The 25268-nt window shown below is 32.2% G+C and overlaps 2 protein-coding genes across 2 annotated transcripts in view; one reads left to right on the top strand and one right to left on the bottom strand.

Annotated features, from left to right (window-relative positions):
• Positions 1-17264, bottom strand: part of LOC108904214 (cytochrome b5 reductase 4) — a 250397-nt gene extending 233133 nt beyond the window's left edge. The window contains exon 1 of the mRNA XM_018706676.2: positions 16689-17264. Coding sequence (XP_018562192.1) covers positions 16689-16875 — 187 coding nt within the window. The 5' untranslated portion in view covers positions 16876-17264. The remainder of the gene's footprint in view (positions 1-16688) is intronic.
• A 125-nt stretch (positions 17265-17389) lies between these two features.
• The window catches only part of LOC108904215 (fatty-acid amide hydrolase 2), a 32243-nt gene continuing 24364 nt past the window's right edge, over positions 17390-25268 (top strand). The window contains exon 1 of the mRNA XM_018706677.2: positions 17390-17795. Within this exon, the coding sequence (XP_018562193.1) occupies positions 17604-17795 (192 nt within the window). The 5' untranslated portion in view covers positions 17390-17603. The remainder of the gene's footprint in view (positions 17796-25268) is intronic.

Here is a 25268-nt window from a genome sequence, read left to right as displayed (position 1 = left end):
TACTTCCATATTCCATCAATCTTGCGTCCATTTCTAAAGTAGGACTCTATGATAAACACTTTTTGTTCTTGAGAAAACACCATTTTAAACGCTTTTTAAAACGAAAATATTCAAATTGATAGTGGCGATCTAGCGCTTTGACAGATGACGTTTAAGTTCATTTGCTATACGCTACGCCCTACGTCCAAATTTTCAGAACCAATTTGACCACGTTTTGACCCCTATATATATATAAACCAAATTTATTTCAAATTTATATAGGGCGATCCATTAACGGTATCGAGCGACCGTATATAGAAAACTAGACGTGCTACGATTATGGGGTAAAATATCTATTAACAAATACGACCAAAAGAAACTGATTTAAAATATTTTCAAGTTTGTAACTTCACAGCTAGGGGGCGCAACTGCTATAGTGTTACAGAAAATTTTCGGTTTTTCGAAATTTCGCTTATATAACATAAGTTGCAAATACATTTTTTAGATACACTGTTACGATAATTGTTAAATAAATTGTTTAAAATAGTCGGCCGTATTGGATCAGCCATTTTGAATTTTCATTTTCCGACTTCATATTCTTGTTCAGCGACATCGAAAACCCCTATTATTTTAAATGTTCTTAAAAAACTATTTATTGTATAAACAATTAAAAAACAATTAGAGGACAAAAATAAGTTTATAACTTTTTTCTAATACTAAATAATACGAAATAATGCGTTAAGCTATCTTGACTCATCATCATATTTTGGGTGCTCTGCTCTGTGTCGGTTCTTATGCGAAACATATCTATTTCGATTATAATGTGCATTGACAGATTTCTTTCAGAGTTCATTCCTGTTTTCATGGTTTTCGCATTGCTCGAGCATGGCAAATATATGGAACACAAAGCTCTCGAAGCCAGTGCCCGACGGGTCGATCCGGCCCTGCCCGAAACTACGCTGGATTACTTTTATTACTCTTTTAAGATTTCGGGCACACCGTGTCCCCATAATTGCTTGTACGAGTATAAAGGAGCAGCTCCAAGGCAAATGACTCCCTTCCGGCAGTCCGATCACGTACCGCAGTCAAGACACAGTGCCGTGTACATACCAGCGTTCGGCTCTATATCAAAAATCAATATCCACTTTTAATATCCCACGTCGATGTGAAATATGACGGCTCTCGAGGGCGGAATTATCTTGTAGGAGAGTGATAACGAGCGGGCAATCTATCTGAGCCCACTTTTAATGGCCGGGGATGAAAATAAAACGTGCAAAACGGATAGAGACCGTAAAAATTTCACTTATCGCACAAATTGGGACACGATTAACCGCTTAATTATATGGAATGAATGTTAAATGTAATAATTCGCGACGATTTTTTCTTTAAAGTCGTCCATTCATATGTACAAATTGAGAACTTCTGTTCTCAAATTCATATTCAGAAAGTATCATTCATTGTAGTTAGTTAATGTGCAAAAAATCAGACAAATTCAACAAATTCTCAGCCAAAATGATTAATGAAAAAAGTACGCGGGTAAACGCACGGAAGGCACGTTGTGACGTCATGCCTCACATTAGCGGTTAGCCAACATATGTACGTCATATCGTCCCTTATTTTACGTAATGAACTTACTAAATGATAGTCCAACACATCGTATGTACTTTTTATAATTAAATTCTATAGTTTGTTGCAAGGGATATAAATAGAAAAAATACTTTCATAAAACAACGATTAGTAAATGAAAAAACTGTAGTCGTTTTACCTCTGTATAGTCCAATCAATCTGTCAAGGCCTAATGTTGAATTTACAAAAAATACCACCAGAAAACAAAAAATATGGTGATATAAGGAAAAAAATTCTAAGGAAGATAGTGTTTTTGTTTGTGACTGTGGCGCATAAACGGCGAAGTTAACCTAAAAAATTCATAAAAATAAAAGAAAAACGGTTTTTCGCTAATAAAAAAAAACTTGATCTACAATCGAAAAAAGTTAAATGAGAAAGTTGTAACTATTAAAAAAACCTATCGATTGGTATCTATACTAATATTATAAAGCTGTCTTGCCTTCGGCAAGCAAAAAAATGCCTTTTTTTAAATTAAAAAATATTAAAAATTTTTCCAGTTATATCGATTTTTCGAAAAAAAGAGTCATCTCGTGCCCTCATTCTTTTCTCTACGACTATTCGTCGAGCAAAAAGAGCCGATTTTCGAGATGACCTTTTTTCGAAAAATCGATATAACTCGAAAAATTTTTTATATTTTTAAATTTAAAAAAGGCACTTTTTTTGCTTGATGAGGGCTACATTTACAGCAATTAACAAGTTTTAAAACCTTACTTTGCAAGAGATGCAATAAAAACAAAAAAAAGTCGAATTTTGACGGTTATTTCGATATATCTCGAAAAGTAATATAGCAATCAATATATTTAAAAATATGAATAGATAGGTTTTTTTAATAGTTACAATTTTCTTATTTTACTTTTTTAGATTGGAGTTTCAAGGTTTATTTTCATTAGCGAAAAAACGTTTTTTTTTTACTTTTATGAATTTTTTAAGTTAACTTCGCCGTTTATGCTCCACAGGAAAAATACACTATCTTTCTTAGAATTTTTTTTCCTATATCACCATATTTTATGTTTCCTGGTGGTATTTTTTGTAGGCTATTCTACTATTGATTGGACTAATATTTAAATTTCCATAATCTTTCTAGTGGCATGATTTTAGTTTGTGTAATTTTCTAGTTTCTTTTACCTTTATACTATCCTGCGTACTGAATCATTTATCAATGTCGCATACAGGGTACGCCCATAATAATTATAATCGTGCTGTAACGTCGACAAAAAAATAAAACCTCATTTACGTTATTTCTGCATGGGCTGAAGCCACCTTTTAGGAGCTATGACGGCACGAAAGTTAAATAAGGGGGGGATTTGTTGTTGTTTGAGGCAGTGGCGGCAACACAGGAACGCGAAAAGTATACAGGGCGGTCATTGTTGAGGCGTACGAGCACTGACTGATATTTTTAAAGAAAAAAATGGTACACCAATGTTTTTCCCAAATAAAATTATTTTTAAAATCCCCGTTCAATTCGAAAGATAAGAGCTCTCTTGAGTAAAGAGAGCTCTTATTTCTCTTATCTCTTATCTTGAGTAAAGAGCTCTCTTGTTTTTGAGTAAAAAAAACTTACAGAATTATTAATAATTTAAAAGCAAAAATTAAATACGTGACATTTTTGCACCTGCATGTAATGAACAACAATTAACATAACATTACAACTAATATCAAGCTATTATTGAGGTCGGAGGACCTTTAGCCCCAACGACTTGGATAAACAGTTTGTAAATAATTTCGAAACATTACACTGAAATGTGCTGGTGCATCATCGTACATGTACCACATTTGGTTTCTTATTGCTATCCGAACATCCTCAAGCAGCAAAGGCAATTGTTCTTGAAAGAAATTGGGGTCAGATTGTCCGTCAAGTCGTCCCGGCAGGAAGAATGGCCCAATAAAGTGGTCACCAATGATTCCTGCCCATACGTTGACCGAAAATTGGTGTTGGGTTTCCGTTACGGCATGTGGTCTTTCATCGGCCCACAAATAATTGTTGTGAACATTTTGAACGGCATTATTAACAAGATTGTAAAAATAAGGTATTCACAGCGAACGGATTTGAACGACAAACTACAAAATGTCAGAAATGCAAGCGATACATTCCAGACCAACTACGTTTATTGAAAAATTGTATTCCTCAATACTAATTACATACAGGTATATTAATTAATTACGGACAATACAACGGATTTTATTTTTTTACTCAAAAACGGCGCATGGCAGGAGCAACACTCAAGAGAGCTCTCATCTTTCGAATTGAATGGGGATTTTAAAAATAATTTTATTTGGGAAAAAAACATTGGTGTACCATTTTTTTCTTTAAAAATATCAAAGTCGGTGCTCGTACGCACGCCACTGTTAGAGTTAAAAATTATGTTTGTATTGAAAAACATGCGCCTTTATTAACTATCACTACGTACTAAATATCACTGAAATATCTCAAGCGGTTCCGAAAATATTAATTAATTTCCTTCCTTTTTCTAAAATTTCAACAAAGCATTTTTGGACCATAGTTTATAAAGTAAACTCTCATTAATTTTCCATGTAGAATCACACCCTTAAATACTCACATATTAAGGAACACCCCGTATATTAGTGAAATAACAAAAAATAACAAAAAATTGCGCATTTTCGTAACACTTGAGACTAAGATGAGTCGCACTGTTCTTGAAATACGTATTGTGAAAATACTAGAAATTTCTTTCTACCATCTTTTTCTGTACTTCCACAAGATACCTCAAATTGCATAAAAGAAGAAAAGTTCACATAAACTTGGTTCACAAAATGCTTCATTTTCGAAATACAGTGCTGAAATAACCTTTGGATACATCAAAAATAACTTCCAAACTGTTCGTTTTACAACAAAATATATAAGACAATTTATTATAAATAATTTTTTTAATGTATGGAAAACTATGGAAACTGGAAAATTCAAAAAGATCATTGATGCCAGAATTTTAAATTTCCTGTGAAGTAATAACCTCCTCTCCTTCTCTCAAAGAGTTAAGGCCCATTTTAACTGTATAATCGGTACTTACAAAATAGCATTTTCATAAAAGTCTTTAATACAGTGGTTAATATCTTGCAAAATCAGGCCCCCTTCTGAAATTGTTCGCGATTGACTATAGTTGTTCGCAATTTTGTGCAATTGTTTGAAATTTTGCAATTCTCTGAACATTTTTTTCCTATTTTTTACTATTAGAATTTAGGTGTACACGTTTTTCCTTCTGTGCAACCCTCGATGCAAAAATAAAAGAAAAAGTGGGAAAGAAATAAATCAAAAAACGATTTTTTCGCCCCAAATTCAGAACTAAACGTAACAGCGAGATTTATTATATGTTTTCGTTGGCATTTTCCTTCTGATTTCACTTCAGAAAATTTTTTATGGCAATTTATTTCGGCGAGTAGGTGGATCTCGGACAGGACCGAGAAACAAACCGTGGGGAGGGCGTTTTTTCGCTTATAAATACTTAAAAACTTAAAGTATTCCTTGTTCCCCTGAAAGGAAGTTCTGTTAGTCGCCAAAGTTTTAAACGACATTCATTTCTTTCACAAATCCCGCTGCTTCCAAAGTTCCGAAGTCGTTGAAGTGTAAAGATTTATGGGCAGAAGCAGAAGTCTCGGAGAAAAACCGCGTTGATATGCGATGGTATTAATAAATCATTAAAACGGGCATTTTGGTAAATTTGTTTGCTAACTAAATGAGGAACTGAGTTTTTGTAGAGAAACGTATACATACGTACTTGAGAACTTGAGTTAATAATAATAATATTAAAATTTTCAAACCCATTCAATAAAAGTAACGCATCAAAAAGCAATACTTCACGGCAGGTGGTGTGAGAACTTGCTTTTAATGAAATTTACATTTTAATAACCTTTTCTTTAAATTATGAAATTTGCCAATAATGCATGCCGCAGTTTTCAAATGTGCATCGACACCAAATTAGAAATTATTTTCATAAACCGTGCTGACAAGTGAAAGCTAAAATAAATAATAGAATACAATGTTAACTAACGAAAATATTTAAATGAGCGAAACTCGTAGCAAACTTTAAGCCTTGAATAAACTCACGAACATAGACCCTCCTGAAGATTCTGAACATCTGGGACGGTAATTCTCATTCAAGGCAACTCGCTATGCAAATAGGCTGAAATATTCAAATAAGATACCTGCCTAACTTGGTGATACTATCCAAACGGTTTTATTAACAACTACCGCTCAACGGTTGTTTAATTGGCAATGGTAGGTATAGTTCATTTCAGAGGAATAATTACCTTAAGGGGCCCTAGTTGACGGTAGTGGTACAAGGGTGGATCAAATGAAACAAAATTGTACAGGGTGTTTCGCATAAAAATCGACACAGAGCAAGGGCATGTAAGGGGTTCAAGTGCAAGTGAGATATTTCGTAATTTGAAACCTCCATTTCAAGGCCTATAACATCTTAGGGGTGTAGCTTAGTATAAAGGTAAATTGCGTTAAATCACCATGTTTTGGTTTCCCCTACATGCCTCTGCTCTATGTAGGTTCTTGTGCGAAACACTCTTTTATTTTAAATGAAATTATTTTTCCTAATTATAGTCCAGGCGGTATCTGTTTTAAAAAGGGGTATACTTGGGTAAAACGCATATGATCGGAGATTTTTGCTTTAACGGCTTCTAATTAACATCAGAAATGATAATTTTTCTATGCAAATAAAAAAAACGTGGGCTTAATTGTTATTGCAAAAAGGTATAAAAAAATAGCATAAAAAATAATTTTTCTCTTGGATTTCTCGTGGACAACTTAGAAACTATTCATTTTAGACAAAAATGGAAGAGGAAAAAAAGTTTTGTAATTAAATTTTGATCAAGATAGAGTTAGTTGCAATTCGAAAAAACAATTATTGTTGTTGCAAAAATCGGAAAAATCATTTGAAAAATTGCAAAAAATGCTAGTTTCTTTGTAAATTTTTTTCAGACACTCGAATAATACCTAGGTTCTTCATTCTTTTCCCAATTAAACTTCTTAGTGCATAGAATCATCACACCAAATTTCATCCAATTCGGTCCGATAGTTTTTACATAATACCTAATTGTTTAATTTTTTTTTTAGTTAAAAAATATTCAAAATCAAATTTATAAAAATCTAAAGCCTTTGAATACTTGAAAATTTCACCACAAAAAGAAGAGCTCTCAAGCTTTAAAATGGTTTTTGAAAAATTCAGATCGGACGATTAGGTGAGCCGTGGTGATTGTTTAAACATTTTCGCAATTTTCACGCTTATAAACAATTACAATCATTTAATGTTTTTTTCAAATTTTTTTTTTATTTTAAAATATGGTTTGAAAATACTCGGAGAGACGAGTATTTAAAAAAAAAACCTGATCCGCCCATTATTTTCGGAGTTATAGCCCGTTAAAGTTAATCCTTATTTACAGCAAAACTATAAGGGTATAAGGGCTATTTTTTGAACTAATAGGTTTGTCATTCCGAGTACTTTCCAGATATAAATTTTCAAAATTTGCAATCACGGGCGTCCATTTAAAATGTCACTCAAAGATATTCAAGACAGCGTGAAATCATTGAGGTATCAGTAGTAGGGGGAGTACACAGCTACTCCGATCTGAATTCTCGAGTTCAAAACTGCGACGCTCGGAAAAATTTCACTTATCTCAGCTTCTAATGGACCAATTTCTATTATTTTTTTTTAAATCGATGTCTCGCAACTTAAAAAATTCAATTATCATATTTTCAACTACCTTTTATTATTAATTATTGGACTTTTGACATGCCGATAAACAGTTACTTTAAAAAATGATTAATTTATTATGTTTATTTATTTACTATGTTAATATTCACGACCAAAACTTTTGCATGTTGGACCAGGTAATACTAGTAAGTTTGTTTAAATATTATAAAATTGATTATACAATAATTATTTAAATAAACAACTGAAAATTGGTATTAATTTTTAGTTGTACGATAAATTTCTAAAAATCTTTCAAAATAAATAAAATGTGAATAATTATAATTTTAATTTTTTCGTTTACTTTTAAAATATTTAACTATTTATTTTATATTTATATAAAAAAAGTATAAAAATCTTTTGGATACTTCAATAAAAAGTACACAACTTCATGATTTCTCAAATTTTAAACTATTTATTTCAATTTTTATTTAAATTTAATCTAATCTAATTCTTTTACTTGTTGGTGATTTTTCACATGCCTCATCAGTATTATCACAATCTATTTCGTCGTCGATTTCCTCATCCTGCAACTGCAAAATATCATTTTCTTACGACTCTGAAATCTGATTGTCGAGTTCGCTTGCACTTTCTTCTGACATGTCTTCTTCAAAATCGATTTCGAACTCATCTACTTCCACTGTTTTGTAAGCATTTTTACATATTTGCCCTTGGCAATGGGTGCAATACTCAGAGCATTTTTGAACTCGATAATTCAGATCGCAGTATCTGTGTGTTTGCTCCCCCCACCACTGATATTTCATTGATTTCACGCGGTCTTGAATATCTTTGAGTGACATTTTAAATGGGACGCTCGTGATTGCAAATTTTGAAAATTTATATCTGGAAAGTACTCGGAATGACAAACCTATTACTTCAAAAAACAGCCCTTATACCCTTATAGTTTTGCTGTAAATAAGGGTTAACTTTAACGGGTTATAACTCCGAAAATAATGGGCGGATCATCAGGTCTTTTTTTTAAATACTCGTCTTTCAAAGTACATACTTTCAAACCATATTTTAAAATAAAAAAAAATTGAAAAAAACATTAAATTATTTGTTTATAAGCGTGAAAATTGTGAAAATATTTAAACAATCACCATGGCTCACCTAATCGTCCGATTTGAATTTTTTAAAAATCATTTTAAAGCTTGAGAGCTCTTCTTTTTGTGGTGAAATTTTCAAGTATTCAAAGGCTTTAGATTTTTAGAAATTTGATTTTGAAAATGTTTTAATATAAAAAAAATTTAAACAATTATTATGTAAAACTATCGAACCGAATTGGATGAAATTTGGTGTGATGATTCTATGCACTAAGAAGTTTAATTGGGAAAAGTATGAAGATCCTAGGTATTATTCAAGTGTCTGAAAAAAATTGACAAATAAACTAGCATTTTTTGCAATTTTTTAAATAATTTTTTCCGATTTTTGCAATAACAATAATTATTTTTTCGAATTGCATCTAACTCTATCTTGATCAAAATTTAATTACAAAACTTTTTTCCTCTTCCATTTTTGTCTAAAATGAATAGATGTCGACGAGAAATCCAAGAGAAAATTTTTTGCTATTTTTTTATACTTTTTTGCAATAACAATTAAGCCCACGTTTTTTTTATTTGCATAGAAATATTATCATTTCTGATGTTATTTAGAAGCCGTTAAAGCAAAAATCTCCGATCGTAAGTGTTTTACCCAATCCGAAACAGATATCGCCTGGACTATTACTTCTTGATACCTAACTTAAGTAACAATATAGTTTCAACACAATACTTGAGTAGTTCCACATTGTTAACGGGACATAAATACTTATATTTTACATTGTAGGGCATTATCCGATTTCAAATTGTTTCGTAACAGTCTAATCTTTTATCTAACAGCACAAACCAGTTTTATTGCCTAAAAAGTTACACCAACAACGAAAATTATTCCAAACCATATAAATCTCTTGAAGAAACATACACTCTTTTCCACACATCTTTCTTACAACTTCATTTATGTAACTTATTATAAAAACAGGAAAACTTTCCACCACGAGAGCGTACCTAAGAGTATTTCGCCAAGTTTTGGATATTGCGTTGATCTCGGATCAGTAAATTGAATTCTTAGATCCAAGTTCATATTCCTTGTACCCCAGAAACGGGCTATAACCGAATAGCAAAGCAGTTTGCTCGAAGTTTACTGCCCAAGTGAACCATTAAAGTTTAAACTGAACTGGCGTGTGTTCAACCGTATCCCGTTTATGGAAGTTTCGGCGCCATGTTGGCAAAATTATATTTTTCAATAGGGAGATCGATAGCCGTGAGTGTTGGGAGCAGTGCAACTGATGAATTACGCCCGCCTTTTGCAAGGAATAGCGCATATACTCCGCGGCCGAAATTATGTAGAGTGATTCATACATAATATAGAAACACTATTACCGTAAAGTGTATAAAACTTAAAATTATTTTTATAACGGTTCAATATTATTTGCTTATGTTAAATGATGTGCCGCTCTCTTTGCACATCGATAAGATCTATAACAGTCATAGAGTGAGTTACACTGAACGCGATTTATTTCCTATCTCTGTCTATCGCACTTATTACAGATAGGGAAATGCTCTTTTTAGTGGGTGTAAACGGACGTACGTAGAATTCGAGTTAGCCATAGTTAGAAACGTCAAACTATAAGCGCGCGCGAGGGTTTGCATATTCCGTGACTATAGTAAATTTATAAATTAAAAAAATACAATCGGGACGTTTTAAAACGTAGGAATAATAATTAAAATGGATCAAAGTGCCGGTTGTAGCAAACGGTCTGTTGCTCATAAACGCCCTAACCTATGCGATGCGGAATTAATAATGGTAAAAAACGTGTATAAAGGAATTCGATCGCGAAATTCTAGTACAAGTGTAAGTGAAGCTGTTGGTATGTGTAGTTCGTTGACAAAACTATCCGTTGCTACTATTTATCGTGCCATAACAAATAGTGTAGAAGTGAATCCAAAGAAGAAACAAGTGGAAACACGAGGGAGGAAGAAAATAGAAGTCGACGTTGACGTGAAATACTCCATATGTTGGAAAATTCATGGATTTTTCTTTAGAAATGAAATACCAACGATAAAGAAAATTCAAGCTGCAATAGCTGAAGATGATGATTTTCCTAATTTCTCTGATAAGGTTCTTAGAAGAATAATGCGTGACATGAATTTTCGATATTTGAAACGGAATCGGAATAGTATGCTCTTTGAAAAAGACGAAATTGTGGTATGGCGAAGAGAATACTTAGAAAAAATAAGAGAACTTCGTGCATCTGGTAAGAAGATATATTACATGGATGAAACATGGGTAAACGAAGGTCATATACTGGATCAAAAGTTTGACAGGATGGTAATGTTAAGAGTAAGAGACAAGCATTTTTAGATGGATTATCTACTGGATTAAAGGCACCTTCTGGAAAAGGACGAAGATTGATTATAACACATATTGGAAGCGATACGGGATTTTTAGAAAATAGTTTGCATGTATTTGAGTCACGAAAAACGGGAGATTATCATGAAGATATGAACAGCGACGTGTTTGAAAAATGGTTTCAATATGTTTTATCATATGTGGAAACGAAAAAACACCACCTTTAAAATAAACGACGTGAAATTATTATTACAGGATGCTTATTAATCACGTCACTGCTGAAACATGGCGTAAGTGTATTGGACATGCGCAGAAAGAGGAACAACGTATGTGGGATCTTGATACAACGGTAGAAGTGTTCATAGAACCAGTCATTATTCATTTGGGTGAAGATGATTCTAGTGATAGTGACAGCAACAGTGATATGTGAAATATATAATGTGAATAATGTGATATTAAGTATTTAAATATATTAATAGTGAAGTGATTAAGTGGCAGTGAAGTGAAAGTGTGACAGTGATAATATTCGTGAGATAATTATTATAAAATATGTAAGTACCTACTTAAATAAATATATTAATAGTAAGCATTACAATATTTTGCGGCGGCGTAAGCCGGGTGGTGGTGGTTTATCGATGCCCAAGAGGGCATCGCTTTATAGAAAACACTTAAAATTTAAAAACAAAATGTTACTAAAATATTTTTGAAGTTTTCTCGATAAAACCTCTAAAAATAATATATGTTATGTTTTATTATATTTTTTCCATATTTTCTACATCTTGTTGCCTTTTACGTATACACGCCCATGGGTTTTCGATTTCCGCACGCCTCATCCTCCTTACTAGTCCAAGAGCTAGCGATGAATCATTCTCTATAATTTCGGCCGCAGAGTATAGGTACGTCAATCTAAATTTACAAACATACACAGCTGTATCGATATTTTATTTATATTTTTATCTAAATATTAAAAAACTATACAGAGGACGCAAAAAAATTTAAAAAATTTTGAACAAATGCAATTTTTTTAGCTAGAATGACTTTTTTTCTTAAATGTTTCCCTCTTTTCAGCTGCAAGCCGGAAATGATTACCTACTTAAAAATGTCCCGATATTTTCCTAGTTGCGAAAATGTATTTTGACATTATCTTCCAAGTTAAATTTCTCCTTATTCATAACACCATTCTATAAGTCATAATTGTGTTTAGATTAACTTATTCCTATACATACATGTATAAAAGAAAACTGCCATTATTGGATTGGGTTGATCAAAACGAGCAAACAAACACGTAGCAATATTCTCCGGAACGATAAAATTTAATCCCGACGAAACTTCTTTATCAGTTACACAAGCTACGTGGATCCCCCAACATGCCGATATTCATACAAAGGCAAACATTTACTTTGTTCGACACCAAAAAAGGCGACGTTAATTGTCGGGTACGTGCTCGAAACCGTAGAAGGGGCCTAATTATTTCTACAAACTTTGCGATGTCAAAGGGTGATTGGGGTTCTGCAAACGCCCCTTTGCTACATACGAAACCTTTCTCCAGAATGTGCCTTACACACCGAAACAGTATAATCTGTTCCGAGGTTCCTTTTTAGAGGTAACTCGATTGAATATTACAATTTTAAAACAAATTAATTTTTCTTACAATTAATAACGTATTTACAACAAGACTATTTATTTGATTTAAATAATTTTAGAACAGTATCCCGAGGAACAAGTACTATTATCATTAAAAAACTGACGCCGTTCTTCATATTAGGCCGCCTATTTGAAATCTATTTCAGACAGCGAAGTGCATGGTGCTGTGAAGAAGGTGGCAGGAAAGAGAAAAAAACTTTAATTGCATAATAGGATTTTAGGATTAGGTGTCAGTCTAGTGTCGGCAGTATAACTGATAGGCGAGTCTCTTTGGAGGGATTTAAATCTAATTAGCGGTGGCAGGTTAAAGGGGATTGGAATAAGGTTAAATGTCGCCTAGGTCTTGGGATACGGTCTCAGACAGCAGAAGCGGCGACGCCGGCAAGCTGTAGAGGGGTGGGAAATTTCCCACATTTATTTAAATTGGAAGATACAACCTGTCCAGTCGCAAGACGCTAACACTACGCCATATTTTTAAAATGTTTTTTATTGATTAAAAAAAGTAAAAATATTTTTTCCACGGTCGGGAGTAGAAATCAGTTTCTATGACATCAAAATTAAAACAGAAGTAGTCGATTATTCCCAAGGGAGTATAATGCTCCCAAGGGAGTTTACATTATGGATAACGTTTTTCATGCAAAAAAAAAGATAACATTGAAATTATTTATTGACATTTAAATTAAATGTTACATTTGTACAATTTTCAAAATTAATATTAGAAGGAATATTACTTTCGCTTACATTTACAGTTTTTGTGATTGCGCTAGTAGTGGTACCTACTAAAACCTGATTAGCAATTTTGGTCTTATTTTCAATGGATTTCTCGACATAACCCTCAGCGACTGTCGTTGATTTCCAACCAGCATGACGCTTTATTGTCGTGATATCCACACCAGCATCTGCCAGTAATGTCGCTGAAGATCTTCGTAAGCAGTGACCAGTATAACATGCAGCATCAGGTAATTTTAAATACGAAGCTACTACACTTGGAACTTTTCCCATGGTATTCTTGCCAACTGGCTGCGAACTACATTTTCCTGCTTTGTAGTACAAAAAAAGGCGCTTATGCTTGACGTGGGGAGGACGAAGGGACAGGTATTTTCGAAACAATTCAAGCATATTTCCCACATCGGTAACCACAAAGGTTCGTGGAATCTTTGTCTTAGAGTTTGGAATTTTTACAATCAAGGAATAGCCTACATCCTCAATATCATCTACAGTTAAATTGACTAGTTCATCAGTTCGACAAGCTCCGGCAATCCCCAGAATTAATCCAACCTATAAAAAATCAAAATACTTAATAATTTAAATACCTAACAACAAAAATAATCTTACCTTAATCATTAATAATTCTTTGTCATCTGCACTTGATAGAAAACGGTCGATTTCACCCTTTGTCAATATTTTCGATTTTTTCGCTTGATATCCGTCACCGGTTCTTTTCAAAAATGCGATCAGCTTGGGGAATTTGCTTATATCTATGTTGTCGTAAATTATCAAGCATGACTTAACCATAGATAATTGCGCCCATAATGTGGAAGACTTTGCATTTTCACTGAAGTATGCCAACAAAACATTCTCGCTGTGTACTTGAACATTTTTCTCGGCGCACCACTTTTTGAACCGATTGTAGGCTATATCGTTTAAAGATCTTGACTTCGTAGGCAGCAAATTGCTTATTGCAATATTTGCAGCCTCCACAATCTCTTCCGACTCACAATTATTCATTGTGCACTAAACAAACTTTAAACTAAACCAAACTGGCACCTTAATTTGACAATTCTTTTTGTTTGTTTATTTTGTGGTTATGACAATAACTCAACGACTACTAAATAAATGCTCAAATCCGAATACAATAATTCTGGTGCTACTTACTTCATAATGACAAAATATGTGTTTTTAAGTTAATGAGACCGTGGAAAAAATAGTATATACCATTCGGGAGAGATGCTATTTTGTCCTCGGTGCATTAATGTAGCCCTCGGGCTTCAAATTGCACCTCTGCCAAAATAACGCATTTCTCTCCCTTATAGTATAATGTACTATTAAATGATGCTATATTATAAAAATATCATCGCAAAACAATATTGCAAAATCGTTGTAAAAACAGTTTAATTTATATTTGCAATTGTATGAACCCTGTTTGAATCAAGACGGTTTAGGTGCGGTAACTATTATAACAATAGCAACGTAATAAACAAAAAAAAATAGTTGTTTGAAAAAGAATTGTCAAAATTATATATTGTAATTTACATTCTATGTTTAATTCAAAATGAGCTCGGAAAGCGATGACGAGCATTTACCACGAGAAATGACATTTGTTTTATGTTGTAGAACAAAAAAAGACTTTTGATGACAGTTTTCGAAAAAGATATATGTATTAAGATAAGAAAAGTGTTGGTAACCATTAGAGAAAAGATAGATAATAATAAAATTTTAATTTTTGGGAACACAGCAAAGCTTTCACTCTGTAGTTTTGTAAGTTTCAATGAAACCCCCCACGACTGCATTTCCCTTCAAATTTTATGTATATGTCGACGACTGTGCTCTAGCCGAGATCGATAAGCTCGCCGTTCTATCTAGACATTCCCGTAGTTTGGGATACGTGAACGCTCCTTTTATTCCTCGCAGGAACGTTCCTGCTACTTTTCCTGCTACTTACTCGGCTAAAATACACATCTTTTATTTTCTCTGGGTCGTAGCGAGCCGTGTTTCGAATTTGTCCAAACACAGCAGTATTTGAGGACGAACGCAGTGGGCGTAGCTTTTGAATGGACGCAAGATGTCCACTTGGGCCATATTTCAACTTTTAGTTCGTACACACACATCAAAAGAATTAAAGGAGCAGAAAAATATCCAAAGTTTGGAAAAAAAATCAAATCTTTAAAAATTTTTTGCGTTCTCTTTTTTACAATTTTACATTTAATATTTTAAATGTCGAGAAAAAAATATTTTTTGAAATTTATTATTTTTTTTTCGATATTTCATGAGTATTTAGCGCGAAATTGTGAGAAAAATAATGCAAAAATATTTGTTTCAACTTAATCATTCATTGATGTTTAAGGAGCAATTAAACTGCTTCTTTAATTTTTTATAAAACTTTAAAGATTCGGGAAAGGGAAACGGTTCGACCGATCGATTTCAAAATTTACAGACTGGGCATATATTGAGCTAAAAAAAAAACTTACAAAAATTGGTCCTGTTCGCAATATTAATAAAGTAGTCGTTGATTTTCTAAAACAGCAGAAAAAATCAATTTTTTGCACTTTTTCCAATTAATACTGAGTATAAAAGAAAATTCTCAAACATACCAAAAGGGCCTTGAAGAGAATTGATTCGGGTTTCTAACACTCACCTTCCATTCGCTGTACGATCATTAGTTCATGAGATATCGATGATCAAAAAAAAAAGTGGCCAGCCGATATTTCAATGAGAAATATCGCAGAGAAAATTAAAAAAAAACAAATTGAAGCTGATGAATGCTAAATGACTCTGGAATTGATTAAGCCAGAAAAATTTTCTGAGCCCTTGTGCAGTTTTGAAAAGAAAAAATTGTAAAATCTCTGTCTTGCAATATTTCTTTTGAATGCACCGAAAGTGATGCTAAAAAAAATTTTTCATCTCACGACTTCAAAACTAGAATCTTCAAGCTTAAAGATGCTTTTTATTTTCCTCGATATGTCCATTATTCACGATGTTACAAACTTTCGAAAATCTCTAAAAAATTTGGAATTTTTCGCTCCTTTAAATTTTTAGTTTACGGAGTCGTATGAGTGGTTAGAATTATTTAAAAATTTTAATTTAAATATAATATTGGCAAATTACCTAAATGGATACTACTTATAGTCTAATAAATAAGTACATTCAACTTTTAGAAAATATGTGTCCAGAAATTATTAGTATGTATATTTCTAACACGAATTAAAAACACTATGTTATACAGTAGTTTTTTGTGCATAACTAATATGCAATATCAATATGTACTGTACTACGGAACGCTACACGTTTTATATCTACCTATTTAGTTTTTCTGAATTTAGTTATTTATTAAATCAGATTTATTACTTAAATCCATACTGTAATTGCTTTACCACATAGTACATCTGTTAGTAACGAAATGAACTAAATCAGGACTGACGATAATTTGTAACAACTATAGGCAACCAGTAAAACAACACACTATATTGATAATTACATAATTCACCTCGTACTTTACTGATTACTGATTATTTACGAGTCAAAATTGCTATTCCCAGAAATATATATTTATGTATTTTCATCTGCCTTGCTGTAAACACTTACCGCAATATATTTTAAATAGAATAACTTAATCCCTACCTGTTGCCGATCCCGAATTCATGCTAGAGCTAGACCCAGTGCTGACATTAGCGACCCCAGCGGCCAACTTCCCAACTTGTTGAAGAACAGGTGATACGATGGCGGAGGCGGAGGACCTCGTTCTCTTTTCAAGCAACAGATTGGCCAGAGCGCTCTTGCCAGGCTTATTGGAGCTGTTTTTACTCATTTTAATACACACAACTAATCCACTAAAAATTTTAAATTCAGAAAAAAAACTAAAATTTCCGGGTAAATTCGACGCATGCGTATATTTTCCGTAACCTAAAAAAATCGATCGCGCCACCGTAACCAGGAGAGAACTGAACGGAATTATTGCATTTTAACACTCACCGCAAGTATACGGCTCGTCTAGGGGTTTGACGGGGCAAACATGCCGATTATTACCTTTGTTATTGCTTGGATTTGATAAAAATCAGACCACTGTTTTCAACTCATCGCGAAATACCGCGCATCTCTCTCTAACAGGCTGTCACGCGTAATTTCGTCGCTTTTCGAATGAAAACAATCAATCCCGGGAGAAACGTGACACAAGTGCACCGAATGCCGACCAGATAATTAAATTAAAATGCCCGTCGAGGTCCGCGATTAAAAAAACCGGTGCTAACACCTCGTTACGCGGTCACTATGTTTTGTTTTGATGCCCGCGAAATTATAACATTCCTAACCTCAAACTTCAACTGTCATACAGACGACGGACGAGTGGACGACAAAAGCCAACGTGGTGGGGAAAAATGTCTCCCATCAATTTAACAATAATTTTATGCGGTTAGTTTCGTTGTTCGTATTCCGCAGTAATGAAGGCGTAACGCGTTTTTTTCTGTTACATCCTAAGTGCAGTTAGGGTGACTTGCGACATTATCAGTGAGGATTTACGTGTGCGTTTAATAAAAAAAAATGGCTAGAAGTAATTCTCTTCGCCTGTACGTGAGACAAACTTTGAGGGTGCTGTACGGGATCGTGGAAGTGTTTTTTCACTGGCTCTTCGGGCTGGTATACGGGGGCAGTGGCAAGAGCATGCCCCCCATAACGGATCTCTTGCTGCTGGAATCCGCTTCGTCCATCGCGTATAAGATCAGGACTAGGAAGGTAGGTGCTGACACATTATTTATTGCTACGTTTACTTGCCTTTCCCGACTTGAAATTATTGTAATTTTTCGGCCATGAAAATAAAAAGCGAGCGAGCGAAATGGCCTTTGTTTCACTCTTCGAGTCTTTAAAAAATATGGTTCCTAAGAAACTGTAAATGCATAAAACATTTACCTAGTCACACTTTACAAAATAAAAATAGTCGTTAATGATGTATCATGTATTTATATCATTCACTCATTGTTTAGATGAGGACTTCGTTCCATAATACTGAGAGCAGTGAGAGCATTTTAAGATATATTTTATGGAGTTCTATCGAAACGATTGTATAGGGCATTTTTATTTAAATTTTAAATTTATTTAGGTACTAACTTGTTGCCAAGAGACCTAACCGAGGGCCTAACCCTCTCTGTTGTGTAATTGATGGAAATAAATGTCAGTGAAATCGAGAATTTACGTTACAGAAAGTAAAGTTAAAAATATGAAAAAATTACATCATAAATTTTTGCCTATAGGTATGAATTTTTACCTGTACCAATAATTGCCACTATTTTTAACCAGTAATTGTCATCTTAAAAGAGAAGGTAGGAAATACTGGATATTTTAGAGATGTAACCATATTTTTACTTTATACCTCAAATAATAACAAAATAGGTAAGGCCAAAACTAAAGGTATATTGAATTATTGTCAAATTTACTATATAATTATATATTTGTTTATCATTCCTAGTTTTGAAAAGTTTTTAAGTTTTTATAAAGTAAAAGTACGTATTGTCAAAAACTGAAAAAAAACAAACGAATGTGAAAATATTCGCATAGAGCTCTTGTTTGCTGATTTTATTAAATATCAAAGGTATTAGACCGGGAGATATTAGACTGAAGTTCGACGACGTCTTTCTCGTTTATGCCTCTGAGAGTACTGACAGGTAACCGAGAGACAAGTACAATAAACTAAATTTAAAAGATGGGCTGCGGGACACCTTCGTGAAAATTCAATATTCCTTTTCAAAAAAATAATGTGTACAGCGACGTATTTCTCACTTATGCCATGTTCGTAAGTTGAAGAGAAGTATCGATTTTATCACAAAATTTTTTTGGCATAAGTGTCGCAAGGGACCTAAAAATGGAAAACTTTGTAAGAAAATGTGGAAAAACATCTTTATTTGTCTACCAATTTCTCATTAATGCCAATTAGAAATATGACATTATTATATTCGAAAAGCTCATAAAAAACATTGGCATAAGTCCTACTAAGGACTAAAGAAAATAGAGCTTTGGAAAAGCTGCGGAAAATTTTTATTTTCATTCTATAACTTTCTCATTTATGCCGTTGAAAATTTATGATACTTACTATAAATAATGTACTGTGTCAAGTAGGCATCACTCCTCTATGGGTTCAATATGAAGGCATAAGTCTCAAAGTTGTAGGAAAATTCATGAAAATTTTTACGTCTTTCTCGCTTATGCCATTTTGCATGCACGTAGGAAACTACATTATAAAGTCATATAAATGTAGGCATAAGTCCACATTGGATTTTCATGTTGTAAATTAATTTGAATTTTAATATGAGTCAGGTCGACAAAGTAGAAAAATTATAGAAAATTGCCACAATTTTCTCGTTTATGCCGTTTTGTACACGAGTAGAAAATATTATTAAAAGCCACTTTCAAGAGTGGCATGAATGCCACAAGGTACCGTCGTATGTAAAATTTTTTAAAAAGTTGTCAAAAATTACAAATTGCGGTTATTTCCTCGCCTGCGCAATTTTCGATATACTTAAATTAATTTAAAAAATGTATGATAAATAATGCAAGTGTCGGAGAAGATATCTATATAAAAAATGAATATTTCTAACTATAAAAGGGAATAAAAAATTTAAAATAAAAAAAATTTCATGAAAAAGAGAAAGCTTTATATTGGGTTTAGTTTGATTTTTCGACATGTTATTTTTTATTACGATAATTCTTAATAACTTATAATAAAGCTGGTAGTAAGGCCTTTATTTTGATCCGTTTTCATCAAGAGCTGCAGATAAAACTGTTTGAAATTTGAAAATGTAAAAAATCATAAAACCGAAAAAACTTTTTATTTTTGATATGCTTTAATTTTAAGTTAATAAAAATTTGTATTATTTTAAGTGTTATTGTTTGTGTTAGTTATAATTAAAAATTAGTAATTCAAAGTCTTTGAGGAAGCATTCTGACAATTGAGTTGGCAGCGGTTTTTCAATTCAATTACTATTACTTAAATAAATCTTTTAATATAAAAATAAAATGTATAAAAGTACAAATTAAGTAATTAAGGTACAAAGTACCAGAAACAAAAAACAAAATTCAATATACATGATATTAAATCAGTTATAAATCAGTTTCTTCCCTATGTATTCTAGCTTAATTATTTCTTCTTCTTCTTCTTCTTCTTCTACCTTAGTCGGCTCAATTCAAGTAGATCATCCTTGCACTGAAGCGGTTAATTCAAATTATATAATATTTTTAATTTTTAAAATTTAAATATATTGTTCATAAATACGTATGGTCTATTGTGATAAAATACTCTACTCATTTACGAACAAACGAGAAATTTGTGGCAATATTATATAATTTTTCTTTTTCTGATCATGACTCAAAGAATAATTAAAAATCATTTCTAATATGTGGGGACTTAAGCCGAAATAGTTTATTATTAACTTTCATTAAATACATGAATTACTTATATTTATAAAAATTAAAAATACGCTAAATGCAAGTAAGTATAAGTATTTCGAAAATTGCGTAGGCGATGAAATAAACTTTTTAAAAATTTTTACATACGACGGTACCTTGTGGCATTCATGCCACTCTTGAAAATGGCTTTTAGTAATATTTTCTACTCGTGTACGAAACGGCATAAACGAGAAAATTGTGGCAATTTTCTATTATTTTTCTACTTTGTCGACCTGACTCGTATTAAAATTCAAATTAATTTACAACATGAAAATCCAATGTGGACTTATGCCTACATTTATATGACTTTATAATGTAGTTTCCTACGTGCATGCAAAATGGCATAAGCGAGAAAGACGTAAAAATTTTCATGAATTTTCCTACAACTTTGAGACTTATGCCTTCATATTGAACCCATAGAGGAGTGATGCCTACTTGACACAGTACATTATTTATAGTAAGTATCATAAATTTTCAACGGCATAAATGAGAAAGTTATAGAATGAAAATAAAAATTTTCCGCAGCTTTTCCAAAGCTCTATTTTCTTTAGTCCTTAGTAGGACTTATGCCAATGTTTTTTATGACCTTTTCGAATATAATAATGTAATATTTCTAATTGGCATTAATGAGAAATTGGTAGACAAATAAAGATGTTTTTCCACATTTTCTTACAAAGTTTTCCATTTTTAGGTCCCTTGCGACACTTATGCCAAAAAAATTTTGTGATAAAATCGATACTTCTCTTCAACTTACGAACATGGCATAAGTGAGAAATACGTCGCTGTACACATTATTTTTTTGAAAAGGAAAATTGAATTTTCACAAAGGTGTCCCGCAGTCCATCTTTTAAATTTAGTTTATTGTACTTATCTCTCGGTTACCTGTCGGTACTCTCAGAGGCATAAACGAGAAAGACGTCGTCGAACTTCAGTCTAATATCTCCCGGTCTATATTGGCTGCGTTTATCTCACAAACTGATCGATTTTTTTTTAATTTGTAGAATTTTAGGTTGAAGCGTTCTGAAGATTCTTCGGCGCATGTTAAAAATTGTACCCATTTTCACGATATTCCGCATACATTAAAATTTAAAAAGATAAATGTCGAAAACAACTGGGTACCTATTTGTCTGTGAAATTTTTATATGATACATATAGTTATAAGAGGTATGTGTTATTTTTTTACATTTTTTAAAAACGAAGGATTTGACACCTTTAACAAAATGTGTAACCATATTAATTCAGTTATTATTGAAGATAAGGCAAAAACCTTTCGCAACCTAAACTTCGAAGCAAACAAAAAACCGTTGTAAAAAATGTTTCAAACAAACTCAATCGGCAATTAATTAACCAAGCGTTAAGTCGGTTATGGGAGACAATCAGCCGGATGTTATCAGTTTTGTTGGTAGGATATTTTGTTGGCTTGTAGAAAAATATTTTGACGGTATCAACCACAAGACGAGCGTACTCATAATAAAAATAGTATACAGGGAAAGTTTCAGAATGAAATGAAAAATAATTACTTTTTGCCCTATAAAATCTATTCATGAGGCGTACGGTTTTTGAGTTATACGGGGTTGAAGTTTTTGCAGTAGAATCACCAAATTGCTTTATGATTTTGACTGTAGTTTTGCTTTAAGAAAAGCTATAAAATCATATGAAGAGATATGATTTTATTTTGATTGCATATCTCAAAAATTAAAATAATTAATTGTTGTGACATCCAATGTATTTATGTCTTTTAAAATTATGCAAGTATGTATCTACATAATCCTTTTCAAATTTAACCACTCCCTTATCTATTAGATAACAGTCGACGCAGACACCAATTTTTTTGAACATAAATTCATATGGTTAATTTATGTTTATTTGCAAAAATAGATTAGATAAGTTTTTGTAAATTTTGGATGATAAGCTTTTCTCTCGGTTTTTATAAAATATGGGCATTTTCAGAAGCTCCGATAAAAATTAATGAAAACCGCACTGACAATTTAATATGCTCAACGAATGTGAAAATATTAATATTGTCCGTATCTAAACCTGACATGTCGAGGCTCTCGTTTACGTATTTCATAACTAGTTCTGAACACAAGGCTATAAGCATAAAATAAATTAATCGGCATTTCTGCAGCACCGATCCTTGGTTTTTATTGTCAGTATGTTATTAAATCGTCGGTGTTTTTTTGTTTTCATTAACTTCGCATGATATCGCAATTTAAATGAGCAAACATTTCAGTAATCAAGAGTGCAGTTAAAATATGCCACATTTTTTTTATTTACATTTTAACGATCCAATAAAAAAAACATGATAAAGCAAACTACTCTAGAAATATTAAATATTGTAACAAATTCGGTAAAACCTATGCGCGGTTGTATTTTTTGTTTTCCTTCGAGGATGGAGAAGTTTTAAATACAAACATTTGTTTAATTTTTCTTCCGCACTCTAGTCTACTACTACAAAAAGTAATGTAACAATTTTTCAATAATCCTTTGGCATTTAAAACTGTTTCACGCGGTATCATTGAATCATTGTACATATTTATGTTTTCGTCTTCCACACCTATTACATCAAGGTGCTAATCACAAAATATAATTATAAATAAATACGCTTCATCCGGAATTGAAATTATCGTTTCGAAATTGCGTGTGTTAATTGAACCTATCCAAAGGGCGTTACTATTCTCGTCACGAAGGCGACTGGCCTTCATTGAGACACTATCAGAAATTTAAGGATGTCCCAATTTGTTTCGACCAGATCATAATTTTTTGTAACTTGCATGTATCTAATTTAATATTTGTCCAGACCGACAAATGCGGTTCACTTAATGCGGTTAAGGATCTTTGCCGTGTTTATTTTAAAACAAATAAATTTAGTCTTGTTTATATTAAAGTGTGTAGTGTTTATTTATTTTTAAGGTGAAATTCGTTGCTTGTAATCAGCTTCTTTTTTTATTTATAGTGGGATCATATTCGATGCAAAGTAATAAATCATTGTCTGTCAAGGGAACCAATGAAGTACGCTTTTAAGGGTTTTACAAATTGAATAATTTCTTTATACATTATGAAGGGACGAGAGGATCAGTTCAGGTCTGGCACCCTTGTTCCTACAAAAATTCCTTTATTCTCATAAACTATTTATTTTAAATGTAATTTATTATAAATCCAATTTGTTTCCTAAATTCCACATATGTACTACATTTTACCTCTGTACGCGCCACTGTTGTTTACTTGTTTTTTGGAAGCGCTCTCTAATTAACGGCAAAGCTCGCCTTGTTAGTACTTGACGTATAACCGACCACTTCATACACTCGATGCACCTGGCCGACTACAGCTAGTACCAGAACACAGTGCGTATGCGGCGGTATTTCAGATTTTACATTGAATTTCATTTAAAATTTGAAATGATTTATCTTACGCCTCCTAAAAATGTTGACACGATTTTCCTTTGATAAAAGACCGACAACTTTTTGCTCTACTTTGCATCGAATACGATCAAACTATAATTCAGTTAATCGTTTGTTTAGATTTTTAAGAGTTGCCAGCGCTTTAGATGTTAAGGAACATCGTTTAATTAATTAAACTTGGTGTTTCTCTCGATTTTATATTCGAGGTTACGTAGTGGTAACAATTTCGACATGCGTAAAATTCAGTTTAAGGAAATAAGTAGTATGAATTTTTTATTTTCCTTTTTTGAGACATAGTTAAATAGAAGAAGTAGAAAATTGAAATATTAGGAATTAAAATAGTGTGGAGAAGATCTTTATATTTTTTTATAACGTTTTAAACAAAAAAAGTCAAAATATAGTGAATCGCCCTGTACAAAAAATATGTCGTACCTACATGTTATTTAATAACTATTTAAGTAAATGTTAAACCATAGCTGGATTTAAAAGTTTCGTTGAAAAAACGACTGTGTAATACTAATACTAATGTAGTATTTTTTTAATACTTTAATATATTCTAAAAATACAGAATATCATGTAATACAATTTAATTTTTATTTTTAGAATTATTGTTTTTATTTTTTTATTATAGATATAGTCCAGTCACTGAAGGCGAAAATAAGGTAAAAGCTCCCAATTTTTTGGGATAGCATGGATGTTCCTGAAAATTCGCATACAAGCTCATCTGACCGCTCACTTCAAGAGTTATATTGTCTAGATGTGTGCTTTTTTCTGTTTAGGGGTTAAAACTACCCTTGTACGAAAAAAATACGAAAATCACATATTTACGTATTTTAAAGATTCAATTCATCTTCAATATGTTGGATAAAGTTCCTTTCATATTTTTAAATATAATTTATGAAATTTAATTACTTTTCAACCCTTAAAAATCCTTAAGAACTAACCTTCCATGGCCAAAAAAAAAAATAGAAAAAAACAGTTTAAAATATTCTTTTGGTGCTTTCACAATATATTGCATTTCTTTTTTATTCATTAGAAAGCTTACGACTCATTACAAAGTTGCAACCCTTAAAAACCATCCCTTATAATAAAATAAGATATTATTGAAAGCTTGAGATGTCTTACCCCTCATAAAAAACCTTACCCCTTATAGAAAAATTTCCTAAAAATTATATGTGAGTATGATATAATTAATTTTTTTTAATTTTATTGAATTTATTCTTAATATTTTTTTATTAAATTTATATCAAATAAAAAAATTTATATACATTATAAATGCATACGTGTGTGTATGTATATTATTAAAATACTTACTCAAATCAGTTCACAAGTGCTCCAAAATACACAAAGATGATGGTAATTTACCCGC

This window comes from Anoplophora glabripennis, unplaced genomic scaffold (assembly GCF_000390285.2).
Source record: "Anoplophora glabripennis isolate ALB-LARVAE unplaced genomic scaffold, Agla_2.0 scaffold259, whole genome shotgun sequence".
NCBI classification, from domain to species: Eukaryota; Metazoa; Arthropoda; class Insecta; order Coleoptera; family Cerambycidae; genus Anoplophora; species Anoplophora glabripennis.
Note: the sequence above shows the minus strand (reverse complement) of the source record. Positions and strands in the feature narration are given on the sequence as shown.